The 27,815-nt window shown below is 40.4% G+C and overlaps 2 protein-coding genes across 5 annotated transcripts in view; both read right to left on the bottom strand.

Annotated features, from left to right (window-relative positions):
• The window catches only part of Zc4h2 (zinc finger C4H2-type containing), a 101,611-nt gene extending 82,728 nt beyond the window's left edge, over positions 1-18,883 (bottom strand). The window contains exons 1-4 of one of the 4 annotated variants that reach the window (XM_032898776.1): positions 18,561-18,808; positions 3,506-3,677; positions 1,701-1,873; positions 531-693 (exon numbers count right to left, since the gene is read on the bottom strand). In XM_032898776.1, coding sequence (XP_032754667.1) covers positions 531-693; positions 1,701-1,873; positions 3,506-3,677; positions 18,561-18,613 — 561 coding nt within the window. In that variant the 5' untranslated portion in view covers positions 18,614-18,808. Of the gene's footprint in view, positions 1-530; positions 726-1,700; positions 1,874-3,505; positions 3,678-18,560 lie in introns of those variants that run through there. The other 3 variants (XM_032898775.1, XM_032898777.1, XM_032898778.1) reach the window with 3 other exon arrangements.
• Positions 18,884-23,964: 5,081 nt separating this feature from the next.
• LOC116895612 (aspartate aminotransferase, mitochondrial-like) lies at positions 23,965-25,239 on the bottom strand. The gene is given in 3 exon segments (XM_032896824.1): positions 23,965-24,680; positions 24,683-24,701; positions 24,703-25,239. Coding segments are annotated over 3 exon segments (1,272 nt in total).
• Between the last annotated feature and the right edge of the window lie 2,576 nt (positions 25,240-27,815).

The raw sequence follows: 27,815 nt of genomic DNA, 5'->3' as shown, positions 1-27,815 counted from the left end.
ATGTTGCATTGGTTACCCACAAACAGGTTTTGCCTAGTAGAAATGCAAACTAATTTTGAAGAAAAGGGTGATCATGAAGGTCATACATATTTATGTTTCTATAAAATATAATTACTGTATACAAATTTCCAAATTTATCTCAGCATTTGTTTCCAACCATGTAAACATCTGTATATCAAATGTATTTAGAACCTGCCTTTTGATTCTGCTGGATCCCTGGCAAATGAGATATGTTCACTATATATTTGTATAAAAGTTATCTTCCTAAGCTTTAGAAAATTGTATTTTGACTGAGTCTGGCAAGCTGTATTCTAATCTCTCTGGGAATATTTAGCAATAAAAGAAACACGTATTCGTCATAGCACCCCATTCTCTGTGCCCCAGTCAATTTTGTAAACTGTGTAATATAATTCTTTGCAAATACTTACATTATTTTGAAGTAAGATCTAAAATAAATAAGGCCACAATTCCAGCATATCATTAGCCTCCTATTATTATTATTTCTCCATGGCCCAATCAAGCTTACTCACCTTCATAGGCGGAGGCTGCTGCCTGAAGGTGGCTGTCTGCCGCGTGTCCTGCTTCCTGGCCACTTGGAGTTGTTGAGCGGCAGCAGCTGCAGCGGCAAGGGATTCGGGTATGGGGGGTTCTTGAGGTTCTGTCTGCCATTCTGCTTTCTGCTTCTCGAAGTAACTTTGGGGAAGAAGTACATTGGCTGGATCATTCTAAAAGCAAGAAGAACCTTTCTCCTTTTATATTCTATGCTAAGAAACCAAAAATTGTACCAGGACCCTCTCTAGAAAGGTGCTTCTTAACTCTGCTAGATGCAGATGATCAAAAAAAAACCTGTCAGGGCTAGCAAGAGATTTAGACCTATTCTCTATTTGATGGCCATTTGCAATATTCTTATTATGCATTTGTAGTCCTATATTTATACCATTCTAGGAACAAGAAGCTCACTGTTTTAACAGGCAACGTGGTCTACCTTTACGATATACTTCTTTCTGTTGGGTGGATCTCTCTCTCCCTCCCTCCCTCCCTCTTTTCCCCACTCTAAAATGGGCCTAATGTTTAACTCCAAGTCTTGAGATTAAAGAACAGGCTAGGTCCAGGAGAGTACATGAAAGTATATCACTTCATGTTTTCAAAGGTTTCTGTACAGGTCTAACTTGGAAATTGGTCTCTTAAAATTCATAAGTAATTAACCTAAATGTTAAATTAAAGTTATTTATTTATTTGTGTGTATGTGTGTGTGTGTGTGTGTGTGTGTGCGCGCGCGTGTGTGTGTAGATAAGCACGTGACCCTACCACATACATGTAGAAGTCACAGGACAGCCTGCAGGAGGTCATTCCCTGCTTATACCACATGAGTCCCAGCAACAGAACTCAGGTCCCCAGGCTTTGTGGAAAGCCCTTTTTCTCCCCGAGCCATCGTGCCAGTGCATAAGTAAAACTCTTACATTGCCAAAAATTGCACAAAGTATTTTTATAAATCACCTATTAATCTTCATCTCATTCTTCTTATGTAACATGTCAGCATAGAGACTTGCCCAGGTTGCCTTGTCATGTAAGGAATTAGCCACTGACAGACCTAAGAATAGGACTATTCACTCCAACTTTCAGGCTGGGCTTTATGTATCTATCCATGCCCTCCTTTCTGCTACACTGTTATTTTGGGGGTCAGAGAGTAGACAGCTTACTCCAAGGAGAGTTTCTCTTCCTCTTCACATAAGTCAGGAAGCCTTTGCAGGCCCAACGTCATGCGCAGGGCATCCACGTGTTCTTTCAGTGGTTTATATTCATCATGAAGCCTCCGGGTTGACTCTAGCAGCTTGTTTAAGTCATTTTCAGACTGTTTAATGGTGTTTTCCATCTAGAAAATAGAGAAGGGTAGAAACAGAAAAGAGCCCAATGTTCTCAAGAGGCTTTATAACTGAATGGATAGACTCCAGAGGGAGATCAGTCTATGTTCAAGTTCTCTATGTCTTTTCTAAGTGACTGATGGAGCCTCAATTTCTTCATCACTATAATAGTGAAGGTTTAATCGTGCATATGCCATGTAGTCTTAGTAAAGATTCAATGATCAAAGTCACACAAAGCTCTGAACATGGAATTAATAGACTAAAAGTTCATAAAATGTTAGTTAAATTACTCAAATTAGTAATATCCCATAGCTGGACTTGCCTTTAAAGGTCATTTAGTTCACCTCACATTACTTTTAGAGGTTAGTGAGCTGAATGAAGCTCAGAGAATAAAGGATTTATTCAGGAAAATACTATTTAGGGAAAAAATCGACACAAAAATTGAAGACTTGTGTCTTTCAGGCAAGTTACACTTCTTTTCCCTAGATCAATTGTTTTCAAAATGTGGTTGCCACACTCTTACCCCACCACCCTGTCCCCTGCCCTGTCTCACACACACACACACACACACACACACACACACACACACACACACACACACGCGCGCGCGCGCGCGCGCGCGCAGCTGCAGCTGCAGCATTGACATTTAGGAATTAAAAATTTTAAATTCTCAAGCCCTCTTTAAATTCATAACATTTAACTAGAAACTCTGGAGTAAAACAATGTTTTGTGTTCTAATAGGCTCTCTAGCTGGCCCTGGTGCTCTAGTCTGAGATATATTGGTCTGGAACTCAGCTCCTCTGCTGAAAACACATTATTCATTCTATTGGTTCTATATCATCAGTTAGCTTGCAGCAAAGTTTACAGTCCCCACAGGAGACCCAGAAGCTTATGCTAACACATTAAACCCCAAGGGTCTATTACATAAATCATATATATACATACATATATATAATATTTCAAAAATAATATAGACATGACAATATTCTGAAATGAACAATTTACAAGTGAATTTCCCAGGAATAGGAAACTAAACTCATCAATTGAATTTAAAAAAGAAAAAAGATACTGTATTATAGGCTCTAAGGATTCAGAAAGGACCTAACTGACAGGTAAAAACTTTCCACTTCTTGATAAAGGAATAATCAGTAGCGAAGCCCAGATTCTTCATGAATAATTCCAAAGGAGGGAAGTTTTCAACTCAGAAATTAATTCCCAAATAATCCAAGAGTTTCCAAATGGCAGTATAAAGGGAGTCCCACTTCAGTAAACAGACGGGGATGATTTGTTTTGGTCTAGTTGGATGTTTTTAAGAATTTTAAGTTATCCTCAAGAGGTAGGAATCTCGTCCACCTTTCCTTGGCTACTTCTTAAGTTGATGTCTTCCAGAGTGTGAACATACCAGATCTGGATGAAGGCTTGAAGGTCAACTAGCCTATTTCATAACACAGGGAGAAAATATGGTACTTAGAAATCAAGGACTTGTCCATTGTTAGCTGACCTCAGAACTCCTGGGAGTTTTCTACATCACAGTGGCTGTATACCTTCTCCTCTGAAGTGGCCACAGTCACATGTAAACGAAAAGTAACAAGATTCTCTCCTGCCTCATCCTTAATGGGCCCAGACATCTACTAGCCACATACCACATTGATATCAGCATGGATCAGTCTGAGTTCCTCCACATGAGCCATCTTCTCCTGTAGCAGGAGGTCCATCTCCTGTTTGTATTCTTTTAGGTGCCTCTCTTCAGACTCCAGAGCCTCGAACTCAGCCTTCAAACGGGCCTTGATCTTTTCCATCTGCAGAGTCTTGTTCCTGAAATTTCTCAAGGGTAGGAAACAGGCCAATAGGGAGAATGGAGAGTGGAGGAAGAAAGAAATGGAAAGCAGAATTAGGATTTTCCTTCTGAGTCATTTTTTTAACCCTTCCTCTCACATTCAGAGACAAGCAATGCACATGAAATGTGGCAATTATAAGTAATGGGCTAAGTTAAATTTTGTATTTAATTTTAATGAATTTAACTTTAAATTTGTGGCTAATTGCTCTTATTCAGCACAGCTGGCTAATATAAAAATTTCCCCTTGTGTTGCTTATGTAGGGAACATTGGCATAATGTTGCAAAAGTAACTACAAAACCTGCACATTACACACTCCACTCCACTACCTTTGAGACAAGTTACCTGGCATATGTAGAATTCTTAATATAGCTGCTGACCTGCCTTACAGGAGAACAATATTTAGTTTTATTGGAAAATTGTTTATTTAGACCCCTTTTTGTTTAGATTTCTATTCTCAACCTCTTCAAGATTACGTGCAGAATACCTGGAACTGTCTATTTCTACCGCAATTTTAGAGAGAAACTGATATTCAGAGTGGCATCTTATTTTGATTCATGTAGCCAGTGGAGTGAGTATTCTTTTAGGTGCCTCTCCTCAGACTCCGGAGCCTTGAACTCAGCCTTCAAATGGGGGTCATTGATCTTTTCCGTCAACAACCTATTTCTGCAGGCAGAGACACATCATGAAAGAATATGTATGTTAAGCTCAGACCTGGGGACACATGCTGGTTCTGCCCTTTACTATATTTTGACCCTTGGATAATAATAACAATCAATTTCACATTTAACTATATTTGATAAATATTCAGTAAGTAACTTGTATGTGCGCGCGCGCATGCACACACACGCGCGCGCGCGCACACACACACACACACACACACACACACACACACACACACACATCCAATAAGTATTTATTGAATACTTGTCCTTTGTCAGTGGGTACAGAGAGAGAAGTGAAGGCAGTTCAGGTTGTGAGTATGAATGAATAAAGGCCCTAAAGCAGAAGGACACAACACATTAAAGGAAGAACTAAAGACAGATTAGCATTGAAAGAGGGAGAGGGGTCCTAGATGAATCTAGGGATTTTTGGAAGAGATCAACACCCAGCAGATGACATGTTGGGGTGAAGTCCTTCGTCCTAAGCTGAAAGGGGACATTTACATTTTTAAATATCAAGTGAGATTTTCTGACTACCTTACTTCCCTAAGCTTTGACTTACTCAGTCCTAATGTGGAAATAACACAGCATACTTCATATGTCATGTGGTAATGATTAAATGCATTAACACCGGTCAGTTCCCAAGCTATGTGGCACATGCTGAGCGGTCAACAAATGATAGCATACGTCCCTCTCTGCCCAATAGTTCAGTCATGGTTATCCCCTTCACCACAATGGTGTCCAGAATTTGTTACAAAGAGCTTACAACAGGTGGTATATGTATGCTGTAAGGCATTTTACCAGTTACTTAAGTTAAAATAGCTTCATTAGCATATGTCATCTTATAAGTGTAATTTAAATAATGCCTATTATTAAGCCAGGAAAAGTCTTCCTAGTCTGTAATCAATTAAATAAAGATAGCAACAATGGGCCTTCTCCTAGATAGTCTTCCTCCCTTTGAGACTCATGAAACTGTGGAATGTTCACTGCCAGGCACCCTCAAGCCCGCCCACTTGAGGCAGAGGTACAGGTGACATCCCTGTGTACACAAGCACAGTCCTTCCCAACCCTGGTTGAATTGTGGAAGCTATTCTGGGATTTTGACCTTCTCTTGACCCTTCTTTCTCCCCTTAGACCCATAAGACCCTGAAGCTGTCACTCTCAGGAACTCTGTAGCCAACCTATATAGAGGGATGACACAAGTAACCTATGTGCATTCCCTGGCACAGCCCCTCCCAACTCAGTCCGTAGCTACTTGCCAAGGATCATTACTTTCACCTTGCCCCTTTTCCTCCTTTTTAGAACTCACCTGATGACTTTCACCTGGCCCTCTTTATCATTTTAGGACCAACAGGCCCCAAGATCCTCCCCTGCCAGGGATTCATTACCCGTCTGTGTGCTGTAAAACCCAGGTGACATACCTAGGTTTTGCTGGGCACAACGCTTCCAGTTCCACTTGCCTCTATGAATACTTGTTCCAGATCCATATGTCAGGGTTAGACACGCCCATACATCCTATGTTCTAGCCTAGCTGGGTAAGTATGCCTGATCCTATCCTGCCTGAACTTACCTCAGTTAATAGACCTAACTCAGGGCCCACAACCAGGGACTGGCTCCAGGTTGGTGAGACCCACCTGCATTAACTGCCAGCTTATACTGGATGGTGTGCCAAATGTGCTTTGTCCACATCAAACACAAGAAGTCCATGTACCAGTTCTCAGTGCAAAAACAGTATGTAAGAACAATTACTTAGGTTAATTCCGAGATACAGAATTTAATAATCATAAACTTCAATGAAGAATTCAAGGAGTTTTTAGAAAAGAGAGACAAATAGCTCAGTGAACTTAAAGAGAATTAACTGAAAAAGAACATAGGGCTGAATAAGATGACAAGGACAATGCAGGATTTGAAAATGCAATTCAATAGAGAAAGACTGAAGAGCACTCAAGATGATATGAAAAGGGAATTTGAAAATTCAACAACATAACTAGGAAACTCGAGGGAAAGCCTTACAAATAGAATGGTAACCAAAACAATCATGAGGAATGCTGGGGGGTGATTACCACTCCAGATCTCAATATATCAGTATCAGAGTCAAAACAATAATAATAATTTTCAAAAACTACATGGTAGTATCACAAAATAGACATATATACCACTGGTACAAAATGAAGACCTGAACATAAGTACACATAACTATAGCCATAACTATACATAACTAGAGTTGAATTTAGTATTCAACAAAATGCCAAAATGATACACTGAAGCAAATAGAGCATGCTGCCTCAGTCTCTGTCAGTTCATATGTGCAACGGTCCTTTCGTGTTTACAAGGCTTTGCTTCCTGGTGGCCTCCATCTCTTCCGGTTCTTACACTCTTTCTGTCCACTGGGTTCCCCGAGTGCTGAGAGGAGGGATTTGATGGAGACATCCTGTTTAGAGCTGAATGCCCCCAAAGTCTCTCACTCTTTGCATGTTTGGCTGTGGGTCCCTGCTCTTGTTCCCATCTACAGTAGGAGGAAGCTTCTCTGATGTTAGATGAGCAGAACACTGATGTATGAATATAACAGGAGGTCATTAGGACTTATTTTATTGTTACATTCCTTTAGAAGGGCAGTATTTCATTTTAGCCTGGGTTCCTGGTTGTCTTAAGTTCTTCACTAGCTGAGCAGCAATAAGTATGAGTTCTATCACATGCAGTGCGCCTTAAGTCGAGTTGGTTATTGGCTGGTTACTCTCACAAGCTTTGTGCCACTGTCACACTAGAATATATTGCGGGTAGAACAGCATTATAGATTGGTGGGTTTATATCTAGGTTGGTGTTCATGTTTCTCTGTTGGTAGCATGCAGAATTACTTTTTGTACCAGGAACACTAGCCCATGGGATGAAGGCTCTAGGTAGGAACTACACTCACCTTCTCCATATTTCATGAGTTGTCTAGGCATTGTCTTCAGCAATATGGCCTTGTTGTCAGTTTGTAAAGAACATTCTGCAGCCTCGGCAACAGCCTGGGTTGTTTGTTTGGCAGTTCCCATGGGACCTCTTTGGTCAGCAAATCAACTAAATATAACTAATTCCCGGTACTGGAAGCTTCATTTAGTGACAAGAGTCATCTAGTTGGGGCTCTGAGACCCCTGTTGTTTGGTAATTTCATTTAGATTGACTACAGCAACTCTCGTAAAAGGATGCATTTAATTGGGAGATTGCTTACAGTTTCAGAAGGTTAGTCCATTATTATGATGGCAAAAAACAGACAGGCACTGGAGGAGTAGCTAAGAATTTCAAATCCAGATCAACTGGCATCAGGGAAAGAGAGGTGGGGGAGGAGAGAGGGGAGGGAGAGGTAGAGGAGAGGAGAGAGGGAGGGAGAGAGGGAGAGAGGAGAGAGAGAGAGGAGAGAGAGAGAGAGAGAGAGAGAGAGAGAGACCAAGAAGGAGACAGAGACTATGACTAGACCTGGATTGAGTTTTTGAAACCTGAAACCCACCCCCAGTGACACACCTCCTCCAACAAGGTCACACTTCATAATCCTTCACTAAACTCTCTATCAACTAGGGACTAGACATTCAAGTATATGATGAGTCCATGGGAACCCTCTCATGCAAAAAACCATATCAGGAAAGTAAAAAGGCAAATATTGCAAATTGGAAGCAATAGAGAGTACAAAAGCAGGATACAAAGGGATCTGAAGGGAAAGCAGAAAAACTGGGAGGAAGAGAGAGGAAAAAAGAAGAGTCAGTGAAATAACAATAAGGATTCTAAAAAAGTCATAAAAATCATATTACTATTTATATAAAATACCTATAATGCAGATAAATCTGTATAAATATATACATAAATACTTTAAATGAAATTTTCCCATCTGGGCTGACAATGCTACCCCCAAAACCATAGACCAACAAAAACCCCATACCAAGGATGATAAACCCTCTTTAGAGTTGTTGATCAAGGTTTTCCAAGAGATTCCCCTAAAACATGAGAGGCTATTTCTGTTGCCCTTAGTTACCACACACACACACCAGAGGTAGAAGGTAGCTCCTTAATGCTTAAGACACAATAAAAGTTGGGCACTTGACCTAGGGGATCCAAGCTGAATATGACCTGAAAGCATCCTCCCTTGACTAGTTTTCATGGTTCCAAAGGAGGGAACACCAACAGTCCTACCCAGCTATAATGCTTATGAATCACAACAATCAGCAGGACACAATAACCCTAAGGTTGCAATAGTGGCATGTACAACTTAGTAGTAACCAATACCTCTCTAATTGGACTTAGGAGCCACTCAACAAGAGGGAAAACATGCCTCTTGTTTCTTGTGATACTGGAAATATTGAACTAGTCCATGCTAGTGAAGACATGGTTATTGGAGGAGCATAATCCTTAACTACATTCTAAATAGTTATCCTTATACACATAAGTGCAGTTGCCATCATTCATCAAGGAACTTTCTCTTTGCAACAGACAAAGCATTTACAGAAAATCACAACTGATGAAATTTCATCACAACTGATGAAATTTCAAGATGTGGAGCCCAGTCCTATCTACAACACAACTCCTGCACTGAAGGCTCAGGGATCATTGCAGATAATTTGGGGGAGAAGGTGGCAAGAACCAAAGGAATAGGACTGTCAAATTGTGTCTTCTAGAAATGTTAAAGGAGCTACAAACACAAAGTTGTTGCAGGATATTTGATCACACTGTGAACTCCGAGATTGTGTTGTTTCCTGGAAAATCCTGTTTCTAGTTGTGGTATGGCTCACTTTAGCACAAGCTACATATTGAGCAAGACAGAATGAACTAGAGAATGAGAGGGAGGCAGATGAGAACAGATTGTCAGAAACAGTATGAGCCCAAGCAGACTCAGTCCGAAGCTGAGAGAAGCCTGATTGAATAAGTCAGCTTTAAGAGGAGTTTGAGCAAGAACAGTTGGATTGAACCAGCCAACCAGAGCTCAGAAAGAACAAGAAAGGGTGAATCTAATCAGGTAAGTCTCAGAGGCTGAAAACATTCTAGACCTAGATAAGATTGTACAGAGGCTAGAAGCTTCCAGGACTAGGCCTAGATTAGCAGACCGAGACAGTAAGTCTAGAAATGACAATTACATTAGGAGAATAAAAGTTACTCTCGCATGAAGTCTCACAAACATGGCTGCAGAAACATGACCTGAACAAGGAGGACACCAATAGACATGCAACATGAATGGGGGAAAGCTCACAATTCTTTAACCCTAAACAACAAACTATAGGCAGTGAAGAGATGCCGAGAAGGGGAGAAATGATGCTCCTCAAGGAAGAGCTCCCCAGGGCTGGAGAGATGGTTCAGTGGTTAAGAGCACCCGACTGCTCTTCCAGAGGTCATGAGTTCAATTCCCAGCAACCACATGGTGGCTCACAACCATCTGTAAAGATATCCGATGCCCTCTTATGGTGTATCTGAAGACAGCTACAGTGTACTTATATATAATAAATGAATAAATAAAAAAAAAAAAAAGGAAGAGCTCCCCAGTGGATTATCCAATAGCAAATAAGCATCCTGGAATCAGATACGTAAAAGTAACATACAGACTGAAAAAGTTCTAGTTATATGCTTAGAAATAAATAAATGTTTTTATATATTTATATATGCATTATATATATAAACATACATTTGTATATAAAATGTAACAATTAAAGAAAAATGGGCCCTGAATTTGAATGAGAGCAAGGCAGGATACATGAGGGGGTTAGGGAAGGCTAGGGAAAGCGGAGATAATATAATTATATTATAATCTCAAAAAATATATGACAAGAAGATACTTCATTTTAATCAAGGGAACAATTAAACAAAAAGATAGCACATATGTAGCAAACTATTGTGTACAGTTTCATAAAAAGATGAGTACTGTACGTGGAAACAAAGATTAACTGCAACTCAGGAATAGTAGATAACTTATTTACTATTTCCTCATTTCCTCCAATAGACAGAACATAAGACAAAATATAAACAGACACACACCAGAATTCAGTAACATCATGCATCAAATAGGCCTAACAGCCTGCTACGGAATATTCTATACAAATGCCAAAAAATATACACTTTATTCAACAACCCATGGAAGCTTCCCCAAAATAGACCACAAACTGGGGAACAAAACAGATCTTAAAGAATAAAGGAAAAATAAATAACTCCGTAAAGCCTATGACTACAATGCACTAAAGCTCGAATTCAACAGCAAAATACCAGTAATATTTACACAACCTCATGTATATTAAATAGCACTTTAGTGAATGACCAACAGGATGAAGAAGAAATGAGGAAAGAATTCTAACTTCCAGGAATTAAATCAAAATGAAAACACAACACAAATGACATGGCAGGAACTTGTGTTGTTAGAAAGAAACGTGTGTTAGGAAACATATTGCTTAACTTAGTGATAGAGTGCTTGCCTGATATATATGAGCCCCAGGGTTCTATTCCTTAGCACTATAAAATGTGTTATTTTATAACAGCTTTGATTAATTTTAATAGGTATCATATTTGTAGAGTCTACTGCATTCTGGTAACTGCTCTAGAAACTTTATATGCTATCAAATGCCATGCTCACAGCACCCTCACACATATGTTGAGTTTCATTTTTAAAGAAAAACTTTTGAGACAAGTAAGTAAAATGAGTTGCCCAGGTCATATACACAGGAAGTAGAAAAGCTAGTACCTAGGAACCCAGGCATCTTCCCCGTGGAAGCTCACGGAACATGAGCCAGAGCAGTGAGTTCTGGTCCTGGCTGAGTCACCAGTTTTCAAAGTGAAATAAGGAATATCCTGAGACTTTTTGGAATTTTGACTATTCTATATGAAAAGAGTCAGTATAGCTTATACAGAGGAACTAGAGGATTACATGAGATGTCTTTGAACTAGTTGACCCTACAGTTGAGGAAACCATCCAAGTCCTTATAGGAATCTCCTAAAGAGATCCTCCCAAAGGACTAAAGGACAGCTGGTAAGGCCAGTGCATGCTAGAAAAGCAGCAGGGTAGTACTCCCTTGAGGAATTCATGCAGTACCAAGAAAAACTACCTTACACAAAACTTTTAAAATTAGATTCATCATCTTCTTAACTATACCTTCTTCAGTTGTAGATCCAGAAAGAAGAAATGTTTCCCAGGAAAAGAAAGAAAGAAAGAAAGAAAGAAAGAAAGAAAGAAAGAAAGAAAGAAAGAAAGAAAGAAAGAAAGAAAGAAAGAAAGAAAGGAAAAAGAAAGAAAGAGGGAGGGAAGGAGGGAGGAAAGAAGGAAAGAAGGAAGGAAGGGAGGGAGGGAGGGAGGAAAGAAGGAAGGAAGGAAGGAAGGAAGGAAGGGAGGAAGGAAGGAAGGAAGGAAGGAGAGCATTTGTCAGGGATATGGGTTATCCATCACTTGCAGAAACTTTGTGGGTTCTGCTGTGATAATCTTCATACCAACTCAAAACCAGTGCTCACTCAAAAAACAGGGTAGGACATCTAGAACCTATAGGATGTACGGGATAATCAAGTGAATAGAAACTGGTCAGTGGAAATAACAGACGCAGATCATATATTAATGGTACAATGTACAGCACTGATATTCTCCCCCTGCTTGCTCTGTCTCTCTCTGTGCATGACTCTCTTTCTTTTCCTCTTTCTCTTTCCCACCCTCTCTTATTACCCTTCAACTACTAAGAGAAAAGCAAAGTAATTTAAATAAAATTTAAAGACTATTGCAGCTCGATACCAAATTACAGCTCCTTTCTATTCTTTGTTCTGGGGTCACCACTGTTGGGCTTGATTTTAAGTCTCAGAGGCCCAAGCTGTCCTTGGACTTGGTCTTTTCTGAACCTTGAGGCTGAAACAGTTATCAAATTGAGTATTGAGATTGCTGGAACACTAGCTGAAGGGTAGTAAGAGAGAGGGTTGGAAAGAAGAAGAGAAAGGCAGACTCACAGAGAAACAGAGGGCAAGCAAGCAGAGAGAGAACGTGGCCTGCTGTCTAGTGCCACCTCTGGACTGTTGGTCTCATGGGCTGTAAGAAAGTAGTTTGAGTAGTCCACGAGAAAAATACAGTAAACAGCACCCCTCCATGGTCTCCCCAGTTTCTGCCCCCTAGGTTCCTGCCCTGTTTGAGGTCCTGCCCTGACTTACATCAGTGATGGACTGTTACGTGTAAGTGTAGGCAAAAATCAACCCTTTCCCACATTGCTTTTGGTCATGGTGTTTTATCACAGCAAGAGTAACCCTAATTAAGACGTAACACATGTAAAACCAAAGTTGCATCATAAAGCAGGCTATCTTCAACGCCATAATAGATCCCCTTGTAGCTTAGGCAGATGGATTCCTTTGATCTGGAGCACTAGAGAAAGTTTAGAATAAAATGTAGCATTTCATTTAGACCTTCCTTGAAAAAAAAATGAACAGAATTTACAGGCCCGGAATGAGAAAAGAGCAGTCTACCATGAAAGAGCTATCTAGCAGGCGAAACACTAGAGAATGGAAATGTATGGACTAGAAATGAATGTCTATATTGCTAACGGATAGAGTGGAAGTAAGGAGCAGTCATAGGGAAGATGGGAATGGTGAACCTGGATGTGGCAATATACTGCCATTATGAATGTCATAGTATCAATGATAGGCAAATGTATGTCCAACAAATAGATGGCATAAAATTATTGTTTTCAGAAACAATGAATTTCACTTCAAGACCAACACACACACACACACACACACACACACACACACACACACACACACACACACACACACACACACACAGCAGCAGCAGCAGCAGCAGAGGGGAAGGAGAGAGGGAGGAGAGAGAGTGGGGGAGAATAAACAAAAACAATGCTTCCCAAAGGTATGCCTACCACCTATTAAGCCTATGAATATTGGTAATTTATCTTTTAAATAAAAATAAAAATACTATTAGCAACTGATTAAAGCTATACGCAAGCCAAGCCACTAGTGGACAATAGCCTGTGATTTCAAAATACTGCTGTCTAAAAAGGTAAATGTCTGGGGTGTTTAAGGGAAAAGGATCATGCATATTTTAGGGAGGTTGGTCTCATAGCAACGTGCATTGAATTAAAGACTGAGGAAAGACTAGAGATGGGGAAATAATTCTGTGGGTCGAAATGAACACAAATATTCAGGGTAATGATGATGAAGGCCTAAAATGGGCAGTAAGTGCGGAGGTGGAGAATAGGCGAGGAATTTGAGTGAAATGTTGAAGGCAGAAATAGAAAGTCTATGCTGACTTTCACATTTCAGTCTGAGGCAACTATAACAGGAGTGACACCATTAAAATGAGTTTTCAAGAGAGTTGCTCAATAGCAGTGGGGAGCCATGAAGTCATAAAGAGATGGCCAAGATTAGCTTAATTGTAGAACATCCAGATGTGCAAGGTCAGTAGACGGTGGTATATGTACATAGGGTGCTGAAGTTTGGAAAGGGATGCTATGTAGAGGCTAAATGTTTGGGAGATGATATATGGAACCATTGATCTATGGAGGGGACATGGTGAGAAAATGAGAGGACTTTTCAGCACAGAAAATTTCTTAACAGCAGCACATGCTTTTTCTAAAGTGAGGCTTTCTTTCTACAAAGAAAGCTCTCTCTCTCTCTCTCTCTCTCTCTGTGTGTGTGTGTGTGTGTGTGTGTTAGTTTTTCATTAGGGAAAAATAACTATTGTTTTTCTACAGTCCAATAACATTAACATTTTAGTAAGGGCCATTGTTCTTTTAATAGGACTTTAAAATAATGCTAATCATAATTTAGAACAGTTGTAAACTGTGACGAATGGAGTGCTAGTTGGGTTATCAGCATTTATAAGGACACATGATGATACTGTGTGCATGTACCACGTGAATGGAGGCTATATAAGCATCCATAGGTAGCCTAATCTCTCCTAATCTGTACCCTTAGGTACAAAATATAGATAATTCTTTCCACTGGAAAGATGAATGACTAAATGACTAAATGAATCAAGAACTTTTAAATTACTATGTTCTTAACAAATGCTAGTTCCTTTCTCCAGCTCCTTTTCCAACTTTGCTGGTAGCTCCCATATAGAGTTACCTATAGAAATTCAGACATCAAGCATATATTGATAGGATTTTCTCAATTTCAAATGAATAAACTAAGTGAATTAATGTCTGCATTCTAGAAATTCATTGTATAAAACTCTTTTTAGTTGCACTTTTACCTAATGAAGCCAAACTAACACACACACACACGCACGCACGCACGCACGCACGCACATACACATGAGGCACAGACATACATGTAGGCAAAACACCAATATACATAAAACAAAATACTTTTAAATTATTTATATGTGTATACTGTGTAAGTTCAGTGTGTTGTAGACATGCAGATGTCTATAAAGGCCAGACAGGAACATTAGATCTGGAGTTAGAAGCAGTTGTGAGCTACAAACGAATCCAGGCCCTCTGTAAGAAAAATTAGCACTCTTAACCACTAAGACGTCTCTCCAGCCTTACTTTATCTATAAGAGAATTATTTAAATGTAGAAACTACATCTGTCTTTTAAAATTTGTATATCCTGTTTGTTCGTTTGCTTGCTTGAGGTTTTTGTTAATGGTGGTGGTTGGTTGGGTGAGTGGGTTGTATTTTTTAACCTGCCTTTCTTGGATAAACTAAATGTGTTTTAGGATTTCATTTTTTTGTTTAATTTTTTTGTTTAATTTTTTATAACTTTAAGTACATCTCTTTGTATATTATTAGTGTTTACTTTAATAATCCTTATATATACAAAATTTATCAGTACCTCCTAACATCATACTGCCAACTTTAGTGAAATATATTATCTGTTTTATTTCTTTTTATATTCCCCTATACATAAAATAGTATAAATATTCCTATAATACACTGAGACTATGTTATAATTATGTTAGAAAGTTTCCTTCGAGAGGTCTGATCGGGAAGAACAAGAGAACTGAGGATAGGGAGCAAGGGAGTGTAAGTGAGGTCCACATGTTCAAAGTACATTATATACATATGTGGGATGTCACTGTAAGCTTTTAATACATTAATATATGAAAATAAAAAATAAACAAAAAATTCCTTCAAACACCAAACATAGTTAACAAAACTCAAAAGAAAAAGTAAAGTCATTTCTATCATGTTTTTGCTTGGTACTTCTGTGCTTCCTGGTGTTGCGAAGTTGTTTTTGTTCTATTTTAAATATTTTTGTCATCCTTCCAAACTAGCTCTGCCGATAATGATTACATCATTTGAGAATGTCTTCTATCGTGAAATATAATATTTATCACTGCACACAGGATTGTACATTGGCAGCAGTTCTGTTCCTTCAGTACTTGAACATGTTGTACCTCTTTCTACTAAGCCCTTGATATATTTTCTGTTAAGGAAACATCATACTAATATATATATAATAATTAGGGGAATGCTACTTGTCAGCTGCTTTCCTTTAAAGATATTTTTCTTTCCCTACTTTTCCTGAAGTCTGATTATAATATGCATTGGGGTAGATTTAGTTGAATATATTACTGTCTGATTAGCTTCTTAAATCTGGAAGTTGTTTCTCTTGAGTAACAATATCAGTCCTTTTTTCCCACAACTATTTATTCCTCCTGTCCTGTTTCTCCTCTTCTGTGACAAATTTTAAACTTTAGTAATAATCTCACAGTGATTTCTCTTGCTGAAGTATTAAGCTGATTCATTTTTTTCTGTCTTTGTTGCCTTACAGTTGAACCTATCTGTTGAATTTTTAGGTTGTTTTAAAGATCCCTTTGGCATCTCCTTTTGTTTTTCTTGCAGTTGGTACTTGTCTATTGGCTGTGATTTTGTATTTTTTTTTAACTTCAGAGAGAGTTTATTTGGATTTATGGTTTCAGAAGAAAAAGTCCATAACAACAGGAGAGATATGGCAGCAGGCAGCAAGAACAGGAAGGTAAGAAGCATCTTCAACCTCAAACAGGAAGCAGAGAGAGCAATTGATAATGTCCACTCCCTGAACCTGCCCTCCAAAAGCACTTCCTCTAGCAATGTTATACTATCTCTCCAAACAGCACCACTCACTGGAAACCAAGAATCAAATACCTCAGTCTATTGGGAACCTCCTCATTGAAACCAACACATTGTAATTCCTGGCTCTCATAAATTCATGACAATAATATAGTACAAATTGGCATTTACTCCAATTCCTAAAGTCCTTAACATTTCCAACACTGTTTAAAAGTCCAAAGTTTCTCTGCATTGTGATTTTTGTATGCTCCCAGGTAATGTACTTGCATGCAGAGACATTTTCATGATGTATATTTTAAAACTCATGTTAGATTATTCTGAATCTGTGGTTTATCAATATTGATATCTGTGCATTTTTTTATTCACATAGTTATTGGTACAGTGAGAATTTTTTCAACAAAAATTAGATATCCTGGATCTTACTTAAATTTTTTATCTTATTAGGCCTTCTGATACTCTTAGCAGAAATCTAGTTTTTACACTGGATCTCTCTTGACAACCAAGTGGTATGCCCATGTTATTGGAGTGGACTTCAGCCTTCTCTCTAAATCTCTCCATCTACTAGTTGAGAAAAGAAGTCACGGCTCCTGACTTGCTCTTCACTGAAAGGTATCCATTTTCACTGGGGATTAATGACCTTGATCCCAATAGTCCATTTCTGAGGATAAGATAAACTTATTTTAAAGTCCATGAAGAGAAGACTGAAGTTAGAGATTTTCTATTCAAAGGCCTAAGCTTTTCATTAGCTTCCCCCTTAGCATTCTCCTGTACCCAAGATTCTCATTTCCTATCTCCTGATGTATTTGTAGAAAAAGACAGCAGCAGACCTTCAATGGGAAACAGAAGAACAGAGCCTTTGTAGGCAGACTCGATTCCTGTCAAAATAGAACATTGTTAAGTTTCATGAATATAAGAACTCACTCAAATTCTCTGAACCCCCATTTTCCCCTCACGACAAAGGTCAGAGGGCACTTGGGAAAATGGGTTGAAAGGGGGGGGGCTGGCATAACAGGGGGTCAATAAAGGATAATTTCCTTACTTTGCAAAAGGAAAAAAAACCACACAATCCCTCCAAGAGAAAGAATAAACCAAGATTCTTCACTACAGTCACCATGTATAGATCCCACAGAGATACCACAGAGGTTAAATTAAATCTCTTGTCAAATTTATCAGGGTTAAAAATTACATGGCCTAAATTCTCAGAAAAGTTACACTCTATGTCCCTTTTTCTTTTCTTTTTCTCCATATGTCTGAAAACCACTACAGTTTCAGGGAGTTAGGCAGAGCTGGGGAAGTTAACATAGTCAGCATTTGAGTTACTATTGTTTTCTTGGCGGGACTAACATGTCAATATCAAAACTGGCTTGCTGAGTAACTTATTGGAGGTGTGACAAGTCCCAGTTTGCCAGACCTCCAGCTCTTGTTCACATCCTAATAGTTCACAACCTTCTTCCAACCCCAGGATAGGAAAAAAGTGGTGAAAGAGTTACAGGAAAACAAGAACAGCCCACTCCCCAGGTTCATCAGCATCCCCAGACCACAGCCACAGCAAAGTTGCAAACTGAATGGACTGGCCAGCTAAACTTGGCTTTCAAAGGCTTTTTCAAGCTCTGGGTCATGAAGGGGAAGGAAAACTCATTTTCAACTTTTACAAAGCAAGAAACCAAAATAGACTTGTTCTAAACAAAAAGAATACTAAAAAGAATACACTTAGTTGTCGCGACCTGGTGTCTCCCTCTATCTCTATGCTATCTCAGCTATATCTGTAAAGACATCGCCATCTCCCTTCTCCCTCCTCCACTCTGCCTGCCACACCACACACACACACACACACACACACACACACACACACACACACACCCCACCACACAAACACTTCCACCAACTCCCTCCTCTAGACACCACACACACACACACACACACACACACACACCACACCACACAAACACTTCCACCAACTACCTCCTAGACTTGATTTCATTTTATCCCAGCCTCCTGATTCTTCACCTTATCCCTAAGTCTGTGATGAATGGGCCCCTTCCCGCTCCCGATTCCCTTTGCAAGTAGTCCAACAATAGATAGTTTGCACCAAAAAAACAAAACAAAACAAACAGACAAAAAACAGTTCTCCTTGCTCCTAGGGATGCCCGGGAAGGGAGGGGTGATCGAGGAGAGTGGAAGGATGCTGCATTAAGCAGTGACGGGCTTACCTGATCTCTTTAATGCTTTCCAATTTGCACATGATTTCTTGTTCATCTGCCATGCTTTTCACTCTCAATTTCACGTCAGAGAATCGTAAAAAAAAAAAATGCACCAATAGGGATACAATAGATACAATACAGCCACCTCCTACTGGTTTGTGGCTTTGAGCCTGGATGGTAGGGGCTTAGAGAAGGCCTGGGAGCTGTAGTTCGCAGTTCCGGGGCCAGCCAGGCAGCTCGGGTGCCTCTAGAACTACAACTCCCAGAAGGCCAAGCAAAACATTCCTGTTCCAGTTCCTGTAGCGGCACTTTAAATCAATATGTCACTGATAATTATGTCAAAGATTATAAGCAAAGGAATGAAGATATCTGTTCTACCAATGTGCGGCAAAATGGGGAAATTTTTCTCGAAAGAAGCTAGGAAGTTGAGAAACATACCTTTTATCATGAGACTCGGACTCGGGCCTCACGCCTACCCCCACCCCACCCCCTCAACAAATTAAGGAATCATTTATTACAGAATGCCTTGGGCTGGAGTGAAACTGTAGGTAATTTAGCTTCCAAGATGTCAAGTGCTCTAGATGCTCCCTAAGGATTTGTAGCTTTGACATTGAAATGTAAATAGACTAGAACCGAAAATCAGGGGCGCGGGGGGGGGGGCGGTGAACAAGAGAAAGGGGACTCTTCACAGGAAAACTGGCTTGCAGGGAGGACCTCTTTCCTTCTGGTTCCTCATCCACTGAACTATTACTGAGCTTGTACTTTGCCAGTCAATGAAAGGTTTACTGAGGGAGGCACTGAAGAGGCAAAGAAAATAAAAGCAAGTTCTTGCCTTTGTGAAGGAGAGAGTGAAATATATTGCACACACAGTGTAGTGTGAACTGTGACAATGCAGAGGTAATAAGCGAAACCTGAACATAGAAGGTGTAAATATGTTTTTAAAACTAAGAGTTCTCCAGAGAAGCGTGAGATTTCACGGAAGCAATAGCCTGCATAGAGAATGAAAAGGGGGAAATGGTTCAGAGCGCCTGAAGAATAGGGTTCCTAAAGTGGTATATTCGAAAGAGAAATAGAAGGTGTGTCTAGAAAAGATAGATTGTGAACACATTTTTAAATGCTTTCTTTGGCCATTTTATAGGTGTCATACAGTGTATTTTGATAAAATTCACTCCCCGGTTGCTACTCTCCAACCCCTCCCAGAACTACCTCCTTCCTAAATTCATGCATTCTTTTTTAAATCACTTTATGGTGCTACCAGTGCATGCACGGGTGTAGGGCCATCTACTGGAGCATGGACAGCATGTATGAAATCAGTATCCTTAAAGAAAACTGACGCTCCTTCCCCAGCAGCTAGATTTTGAAATACCTTGGAGTGTCAGATTAGAGTTTGGAATTAATTTTATAGGCACACATTTATTCAGTATGCATTTGTGCTCGCTGTATGCCAAATGATGTGCAATTATATATAGAGTATATATCAATTTTTGGTGCTGGAAATTCTACCCAGAACCTTATACATTCTTAGCATGTACTCCACTACTAAGCTACATCCCTAACTTCTAAATTAAAATATTTTAAACGCACAGGAACAATAATATTAGGGTGATATAAGGAGGTGACAGTGAAAGGAAAGTTTAGAATAAAAGGAAATGAGAGCTAGTAAGAGGGCATTAGTTATTCAAAGAAGATAGATTGGCTTGGAAGCCAGGCTTCAGAAAAAGGGAGTGTCATTGATAAGTTAACAAGATTCACCTCCACTCTGTCACTCTCAGTTGCCTGTTGAAGCCCCCTAATCTTTGAGATCCCCAGAGCTATACCAAGCTGCAATTCATGGATTTCATAGAGAGATGGATTTCAGGAAGCAGAATTGGAGATTTTACAAAAGATATTGTGGTGGTTTGAATAGGAATGGCCACCATATTGCTCATATATTTGAATGCTCAGTCATTATGGAGTAGCATTGTGCTCAAGTCAGACGTAGTGTCTTTCTCTTCTTGCTGCCTGTGAATCCAGATGTAGAACTCTCAGCTACTTCTTCAGCCACCATCTGCCTGCATGCCACCATGCTTTCTGCCATGCAGATAATGAAATTTGAAACTGTAAGTAAGCCCCAATTAAATGATTTCCTTTATAAGAATTGTCATGGTCATGATGTCTCTTCACAGCAATAGAACACTGACTAAGACAGATATTAAGGGGGAAAGGTCCTCAAAAAGAGACCTAGAGCACACATGAAAATATGAATATGAGATTCTCTAAAAGAAAGTAAAATAAAATGAGATGTCTCCAAATATACATATACACTCCTTAAGAGAGTCACAAATATTTGTTTTAGCATTAGCCATAAAACCATTTTGGTGACTCTCAGATAACATAACAAAATGTTAAGAAACCTTTTGTTTTCTCAGTTTTCCATAAGTGAGATAAGTGAAGTGGCTACTTCACTTGGGTGGAACTGATAATCTGATAAAGTAATAAGATCCATTGTGGTTTGGCACACTAGGTGTTCAGTACATGTCAATTACCTATAAATGGGATTCCTGATGACATTCCTGGAAAAGTTGCAAGTTTGTAGGTGTTAAGGGAGAATACCCTTAAACAGATGCTAATTGTGCTGTAATTATTGGTTCTATATTGGTGATGGACTTCAAGTAGACTCCGTGGTGAGTCTTCTAGTGAAGGGTGTGAATATAGGTGGGAAGAATGGTGAGGATTTGAGGGAGTGGGAACTGATCAGAATATATTGTATAAAAATACTTTTAATAAAAAATGTGGAAATTAAATTCAAATATGCTCCTGGATGGACATGAAGTACTTTTCAATATGAGGTAGTATTATCTGGGGGAGAAGTGATTTTTGTATATGGAGATATGTAGAAGTAGTTCAAGAATGAACTTTGAAGGACATTTTCTATTTTTGCTTATTTGTTTGTCAATTTTGCCATGCCAGCAATGGAACTCAGTGTTTCTGTGTAATAGACAAGTGTTCTTCCAAAGAAGTACATAGTGGTTTTGAAATAAACGTATCCATCCTTTAAAAAAAAATGTTGACATGAACCTGCGAGAGCGGGACCTAAAAATTAGACAAAGTCTCATGCAATAGCTAACTTTATTCGGGGCATCGACAATTTATATTCTGAGGGTTAAGTAAGTCATAAGAATAATTCACCAGAGTTTAGGCTGTATATGGTCATAAAACCAACCCATACTTGCAAACAGTTTTGAATACCAAAAGTAAGATAATTGATAATTTGAAGCAAAACTCACTATTTACTGCACCTAGAAGAGGCACAAAAGCACATGGGAAAGCCAATTCTCCTCACACAGCTTCATTTATAGACTGTGTTTTGACAATCAGTTTTAAAATGTTCCCTACAATTTTAATCACATTCTATACCCTCTCCTAATTCCTCCAAGATGCTTACCACCTCAATATCCATCCAACTTGAATGTTCCTTTTCTTTCAGAAAAAATCAAGTAAAATCTTAAGAAGGGAAAAGAATGCCAAACTAAAGCAAACAAAGGAATACAGAAAGTATAGCAGCTGTTTTGTGTTGGCCAATGACTGTTGAACATGGGACGTACCGTGGAATGTGGTTGATATCACTCCATAGGTATAAATTGCAAACAGCTTCTTCTTCTTTTTTTTTTTTTTCTGGAGCTGAGGACTGAACCCAGGGCCTTGTGCTTGCGAGGCAAGTGCTCTACCACTGAGCTAAGTCCCCAACCCCGCAAACAGCTTCTTAAGGGAGGAATTTTGTGCCCCTATTCCTTTCAATGTGCTAGGAATTTTTTCTGACTTGAACTTCTTTAGGTCTTGTGCATGCAGTCTCTGTGAGTTTAAATGCACACCATCCCTGTTGTATCTGGAAGATGCTATTTTCCTGCAGTCATCTATCACCTCTGGCTCTGACATTCTTGAAGAGAGGCACTTGATAAAGACATCTTAGGGCTGAGTGCTCCAAAATTTCTCACTTTCTTCACCATCCAGTTGTAGAGATCTCTGTGTTAATTCAATCTACTACAATGGGAACCTTCTCTGATGAGGGCTGAGTGAAGTACTGATCTATGGTCAGAGCAATTAAGAGTCATTTTATTGTCATGTTCCTTTAGCAGAGTGAAAGTAGTATGTTTTTATAGTACCAGGGCCCATGAACTATCTAATCTCAAGTTCTTAAACATATTAGCAGTCTCAGGTATGAATTCTAATCCATGGAGTGGCCCTTAAATACAGTAGAAAAGTGGTTGGTGAATACCATAATATTTGAAAAATTATTATATAAGTACATCTTGCAGCTATGTTGCTATTATGAGTCACAGGTTTTGCAACTGAGTAATACTGATGATTACATGTCTGATCTGGTAGTGTGCATAGTATCTTTGAGCACCGTGTACACTAGACATTAGAGAGGAAGCTTCTTTTTTTGGGGGGGTCTCTAGTAATTTTATTGTAACAGAGAAAACCAGGTACGTCTACATGAAGAGCAGATGGTGGTTATCTTTCCCAAGGGGTTAGTCTGAGCCGGGCTGGTAGAACACAAACCCCAGAATATCTCCTTCGGATCCTACCTGCACATCTGACTCATGTGAAGACGGGCTGTGCAGCCAGGATGAATGAAGACTTCCAGCTGGGCAGAGGCCCCACCCCAGTAGGAGCCAATCAATCACTGAAGAAGACACTGAAATCAAGGGCAGGGTCCCACTCTCCACGGCTCTTTGCTGAGAGAGAAGGCTATGGCATGAGCAGAAAAACTATGTTCTTTATTCTTAGATAACTCCTGATAGGCTGAGGGTGATGGTTAACCGAGCAGTAGAATGGGATGAAACTCTAGGCTATAAACAGCAATGACAAGAAGAGGCAGGTGGACAAGACATTACATCTTCTACTGTCCCTGTTGATGTGGCAGCAGACCTGTTGGTTTTTGTAAAGCATAATTTCCATAATGTGGTCTGCTGGCACAGTTGCTCCACACCACGAAGACACACTTGACAACTGTTAATGACAGAACTAGTTATTTTTCTCCTACAGCCTCTAATATGAGAGGCTCTACCAGGGTCCACAGGGGAACCCCTGACACCATCTGAGGCTTCAGGTGAAGCTTCTGACCTATTCCGATGCCGTGGCTGACAGGATTTTGGTGCTGTGATTTTCTTGCATGTGTGAACTTTCAGAAAAGCTGGAGGCAAAAGGATGAGGGCAAGTTTGGTTTAGAGCCGACCAAGTTCCAGATTCCAGCCGTAGGAGCCTCTGCCCTACCTCTTTTCCGAGGAACGTGTTCAATCGCCAAGCGTTATGCACCGTGGTTGAAAACAGGATCTACTCACCCACCATCCACCCTCCCTCACCCTGCACGTGACTCTCACAAGAGCAAAGCCTGAAGGGAAAGTGGTCTCTGTTTCCTTGCACCTGGTGATTACTTGGTGACCTGGTGAATGACATGGGCGAGGTAGCACACATTGCCAGAGGTGGCCCCGGCCACGGAGATTCGGCCATCCTTTATCATGTAGACTGAGAACTCTTTGGCCAATCGCTCCACCTGCTCAGGCTTTAGGCCGGTGAAGCAGAATATGCCAATCTGGTCGGTGATGTGCTGCCAGTTGTGGGATGAGCCCTCTTTCTTCAGGTTGGAGACCAACTGGGTCCTCATGCTGATGATGCGGTCAGCCATGCCTTTCACCTCTTGCAACCATTGCTTTCGCAAGTCTGGAGAAGTCAGGATAGTTGCAGCGATCCGGGCTCCATTGAGAGGCGGGCTGGAATACAAGGGGCGAATCAGGATCTTCAGCTGTGACTCCACCCTTTTGGTTTCTTCCGCATCTTTGCAGACCACCGTGAAGGCTCCCACACGCTCACCGTACAGGCCCATGTTCTTGGCATAGGATTGGCAGAGGCAGACATTGATGCCCTGGTCGATGAAGTGCTGCACAGCCCAGGCGTCCTTATCACCATCGCCGCTGGCAAAGACTTGGTGGGCCATGTCAAAGAATGCGAAGAGACTCTTTTTCAAATTCACCACGGACACCATTTCCTTCCACTGCTCTGGACGTGGGTCCATACCCATGGGGTTGTGAGCACAGGCGTGCAGAAGGAGAACACTCTGCTGTGGGATTTTTGATATGACTTCTAGGAGAAGTCAAAGCCGCAAGTCTTGTGGGTCATAGTATCGATAACCTTGTAGCTGTATGCCGGCATCCCTGAAGATGGGCGTGTGGTTTCCCCAGGATGGTTTGGGTAGAAAAACATCTTGGCTGGACTTAAAATATCTTTGCAGAAAACTGGCTCCGACCCTTAAGGCTCTAGTCCCAGAAATGATCTGCACAGTTACAAACTGGCCGCTTTTCAACACTTCATTGTTCTTGCCCAGGGCCAGTTCTGCAGAAGCCTTACAAAAACCAGCCAGTCCCCCGATGGGTAGGCATTCTTCGTCCAAATTTTTTCCAGCAATCTGGGCCTCTGCCTTCCGGATACTGGGGATCACGTAAGGTTTTCCATTATCATCCCGGTAGGCACCGACTCCCAGGTTCATCTTCTTGTTGTTGGTATCTCTCTTGAAGGCTTCAGTCACTCCCAGGATGGGATCTGGAGGTCCCATTTCAACATAGGTCCACCAGGAGCTGGCTCTGGCAGAGGCTGCAGCTGCAAGGCCTGGGTGAAAGGTAGTAGCCATCCCGGAGTGCAGGAGGGCCATGGTGGGTGGTAAGACGGCAGTGGATGGTGGTAGAGCGGAGATCAGGGGAAGCGTCTGCTAGAACCGAGGCACGGGCTCCTAAAAAGAAAGGAAGCGGGGCAGGGGATTTAGCTCAGTGGTAGGCGCTTTTACCTAGGAGGCGCCAAGGCCCTAGGGTTCGGTCCCCAGCTACGAAAAAAAAGAAACCAAAAAAAAAAAAAAAAAGAAAAGAAAAAAAAAAAGAAAAAGAAAAGAAAGGAAGCTTCTAGTGGAGTACCACCTTGATTTCTCCAGGTCTGGTGACATAAACAGTGTCTTCGGCTACAGGATTTTACCATCAGGTTGTAGAGGGTAACTGATAGCATTGGTAATAGCCTGTAATATTAGTGGGGTAGTTATATGAGAATACTGTGGCCAATAACTCAACATGTAACTCATTCCTAGCACTGCAGGTTATACATGGTAGCATACCGTTTTCAGTTGTGATATTGTCTCTCACATTATATTATAAACCAATTCAATTTCCTTTCATATATGTATATATTCTAGGAAGCTTGCACAGTAATATGTTTCCATATGGCTTTTCAAAAGACTTTTGGTGGTAGTTGTCCCTTCACATAGTCCCTCCTTTACCTTTCTGTACCACTCCACCCCACTCCATTTAATCCTCCTATTCTAATTTCCCCTTCTATATTCTATTTGCCATTATTGGCAGTTCTTCTCCTCCCCATCATACCCCATCCCTAGTTCCTTACAAGTTACCTAAACATGGCAGTTACTCTAATCGTTAACACGATTAAAATTTATAAGATAATATCTAATCAAAGTGCCTCAAACACATAAGCACAAGGGAAAACTTCCTGAACAAAACACCAATGGCTTATGCTCTAAGATCAACTACTGACAAATGGAACCTCTTAAAATTACAAAGTTTCTATAAGGCAAAGGACACTGTCAGTAGGACAAAACAGCAACCAACAGATTGGGAAAAGATCTTTACCAATCCTACATCCGATAGAGGGCTAATCTCCAATATATAACTCAAAAAGTTAGACTCTAGAGAATCAAATAACCCTATTAAGATGAGGTGCAGATCTAAAGAAAGAATTCTCAACTGAGGAATGTCAAAATGGCTGAGAAGCACCTAAAGAAATGTTCAACATCCTTAGTCATCAGGGAAATGCAAATCAAAACAACCCAGAGATTCCACCTCACACCAGTCAGAATGGCTAAGATCAAAATCTCAGGTGCCAACAGATGCTGGCAAGGATGTGAAAAAAGAGAAACACTTCTCCATTGTTGGTGGGATTGCAAGCTGGTACAACCATTCTGGAAATCAGTCTGGCAATTCCTCAGAAAACTGGACACAGTACTACCTGAGGACCCAGCTATACCACTCCTGGGCATATACCCAAAAGATGCCCTAACATATAACAAGAACACATGCTACACTATGTTCACAGCAGCCTTATTTATAACAGCCAGAAGGTAGAAAGAATCCAGATGCCCTTCAACAGAGGAATGGATACAGAAAATGTGGTACATTTACACAATGTACTACTACTACTCAACTATTAAAAACAATGACTACATAAAATTCTTAGGCAAATATATGGAACTAAAAAATATCATCCTAAGTGAGGTAAACCAGTCACAAAAGAACACATATCGTGTGTACTCACTGATAAGTGGATATTAGCCCAAAAGCTGGAATTACCCAAGATACAATCTACATACCACATGAAGCTCAAGAAGGAAGACCAAAGTGTGGATGCTTCAGTCCTTCTTAGAAGCAGCAACAAAATACAAACAGGAGGAAATATGGAGACAAAATGTGGAGCAGAGACTGAAGGAAAAGCCATCCAGAGACTTCCACACATGGGGATCCATCTCACATGCCGGCACAAAATCCAGTCACTATTGGGGATGCCAAGATATGCATGGGGACAGGGGTACCTGTCTCCTGAGAGGTTCTGCCAGAGCCTGACAAATACAGATGAGGATGTTCACAGCCAACCATTGAACTGAGAACAGGGTCCCCAATGGAGGAATTAGAGAAAGGACTGAAATAGCTGAAGGAGTTTGCAACCTCCTAGGAAGAACAACAATATCAACCAACCAGACACCCCAGTGCTCCCAGGGACTAAACCACCAACCAAAGCGTACACATGGAGGAACCCATGGCTCCAGCTCCTTATGTAGCAGAGGATGGCCTTGTTAGGCATCAATGGGAAGAGAGGCCCTTGGTCCTTTGAAGGCTTGATGCCCCAGTGTAGGGAAATACCAGGGCAGGAAGGCATGAGGGAGTGGGTGGATGGGTGGGTAAACACCCTCATGGAGGCAGGGGTTGGGTATTGGATGTTTCAGGAGGAAACCAACTGGGAGAGGGGGATAACATTTGAAATGTAAACTAAAATGTCCAACAAAAGAAAAAGAAAAGAGGAAAAGACGATAATATCTAATCTAAAACAATCATATAATAACTGAACTTCTGGAGGTATCACCATTCCTAATTTCAAGTTCTACTACAGAGCTATAATAACAAAAGACACATGATATTAGCATAAAAACAGACCGGCTGATCAATGGAATAGAAT

The sequence above is a fragment of the Rattus rattus genome, chromosome 3, assembly GCF_011064425.1.
Source record: "Rattus rattus isolate New Zealand chromosome 3, Rrattus_CSIRO_v1, whole genome shotgun sequence".
Lineage (NCBI taxonomy): Eukaryota > Metazoa > Chordata > Mammalia > Rodentia > Muridae > Rattus > Rattus rattus.
Note: the sequence above shows the minus strand (reverse complement) of the source record. Positions and strands in the feature narration are given on the sequence as shown.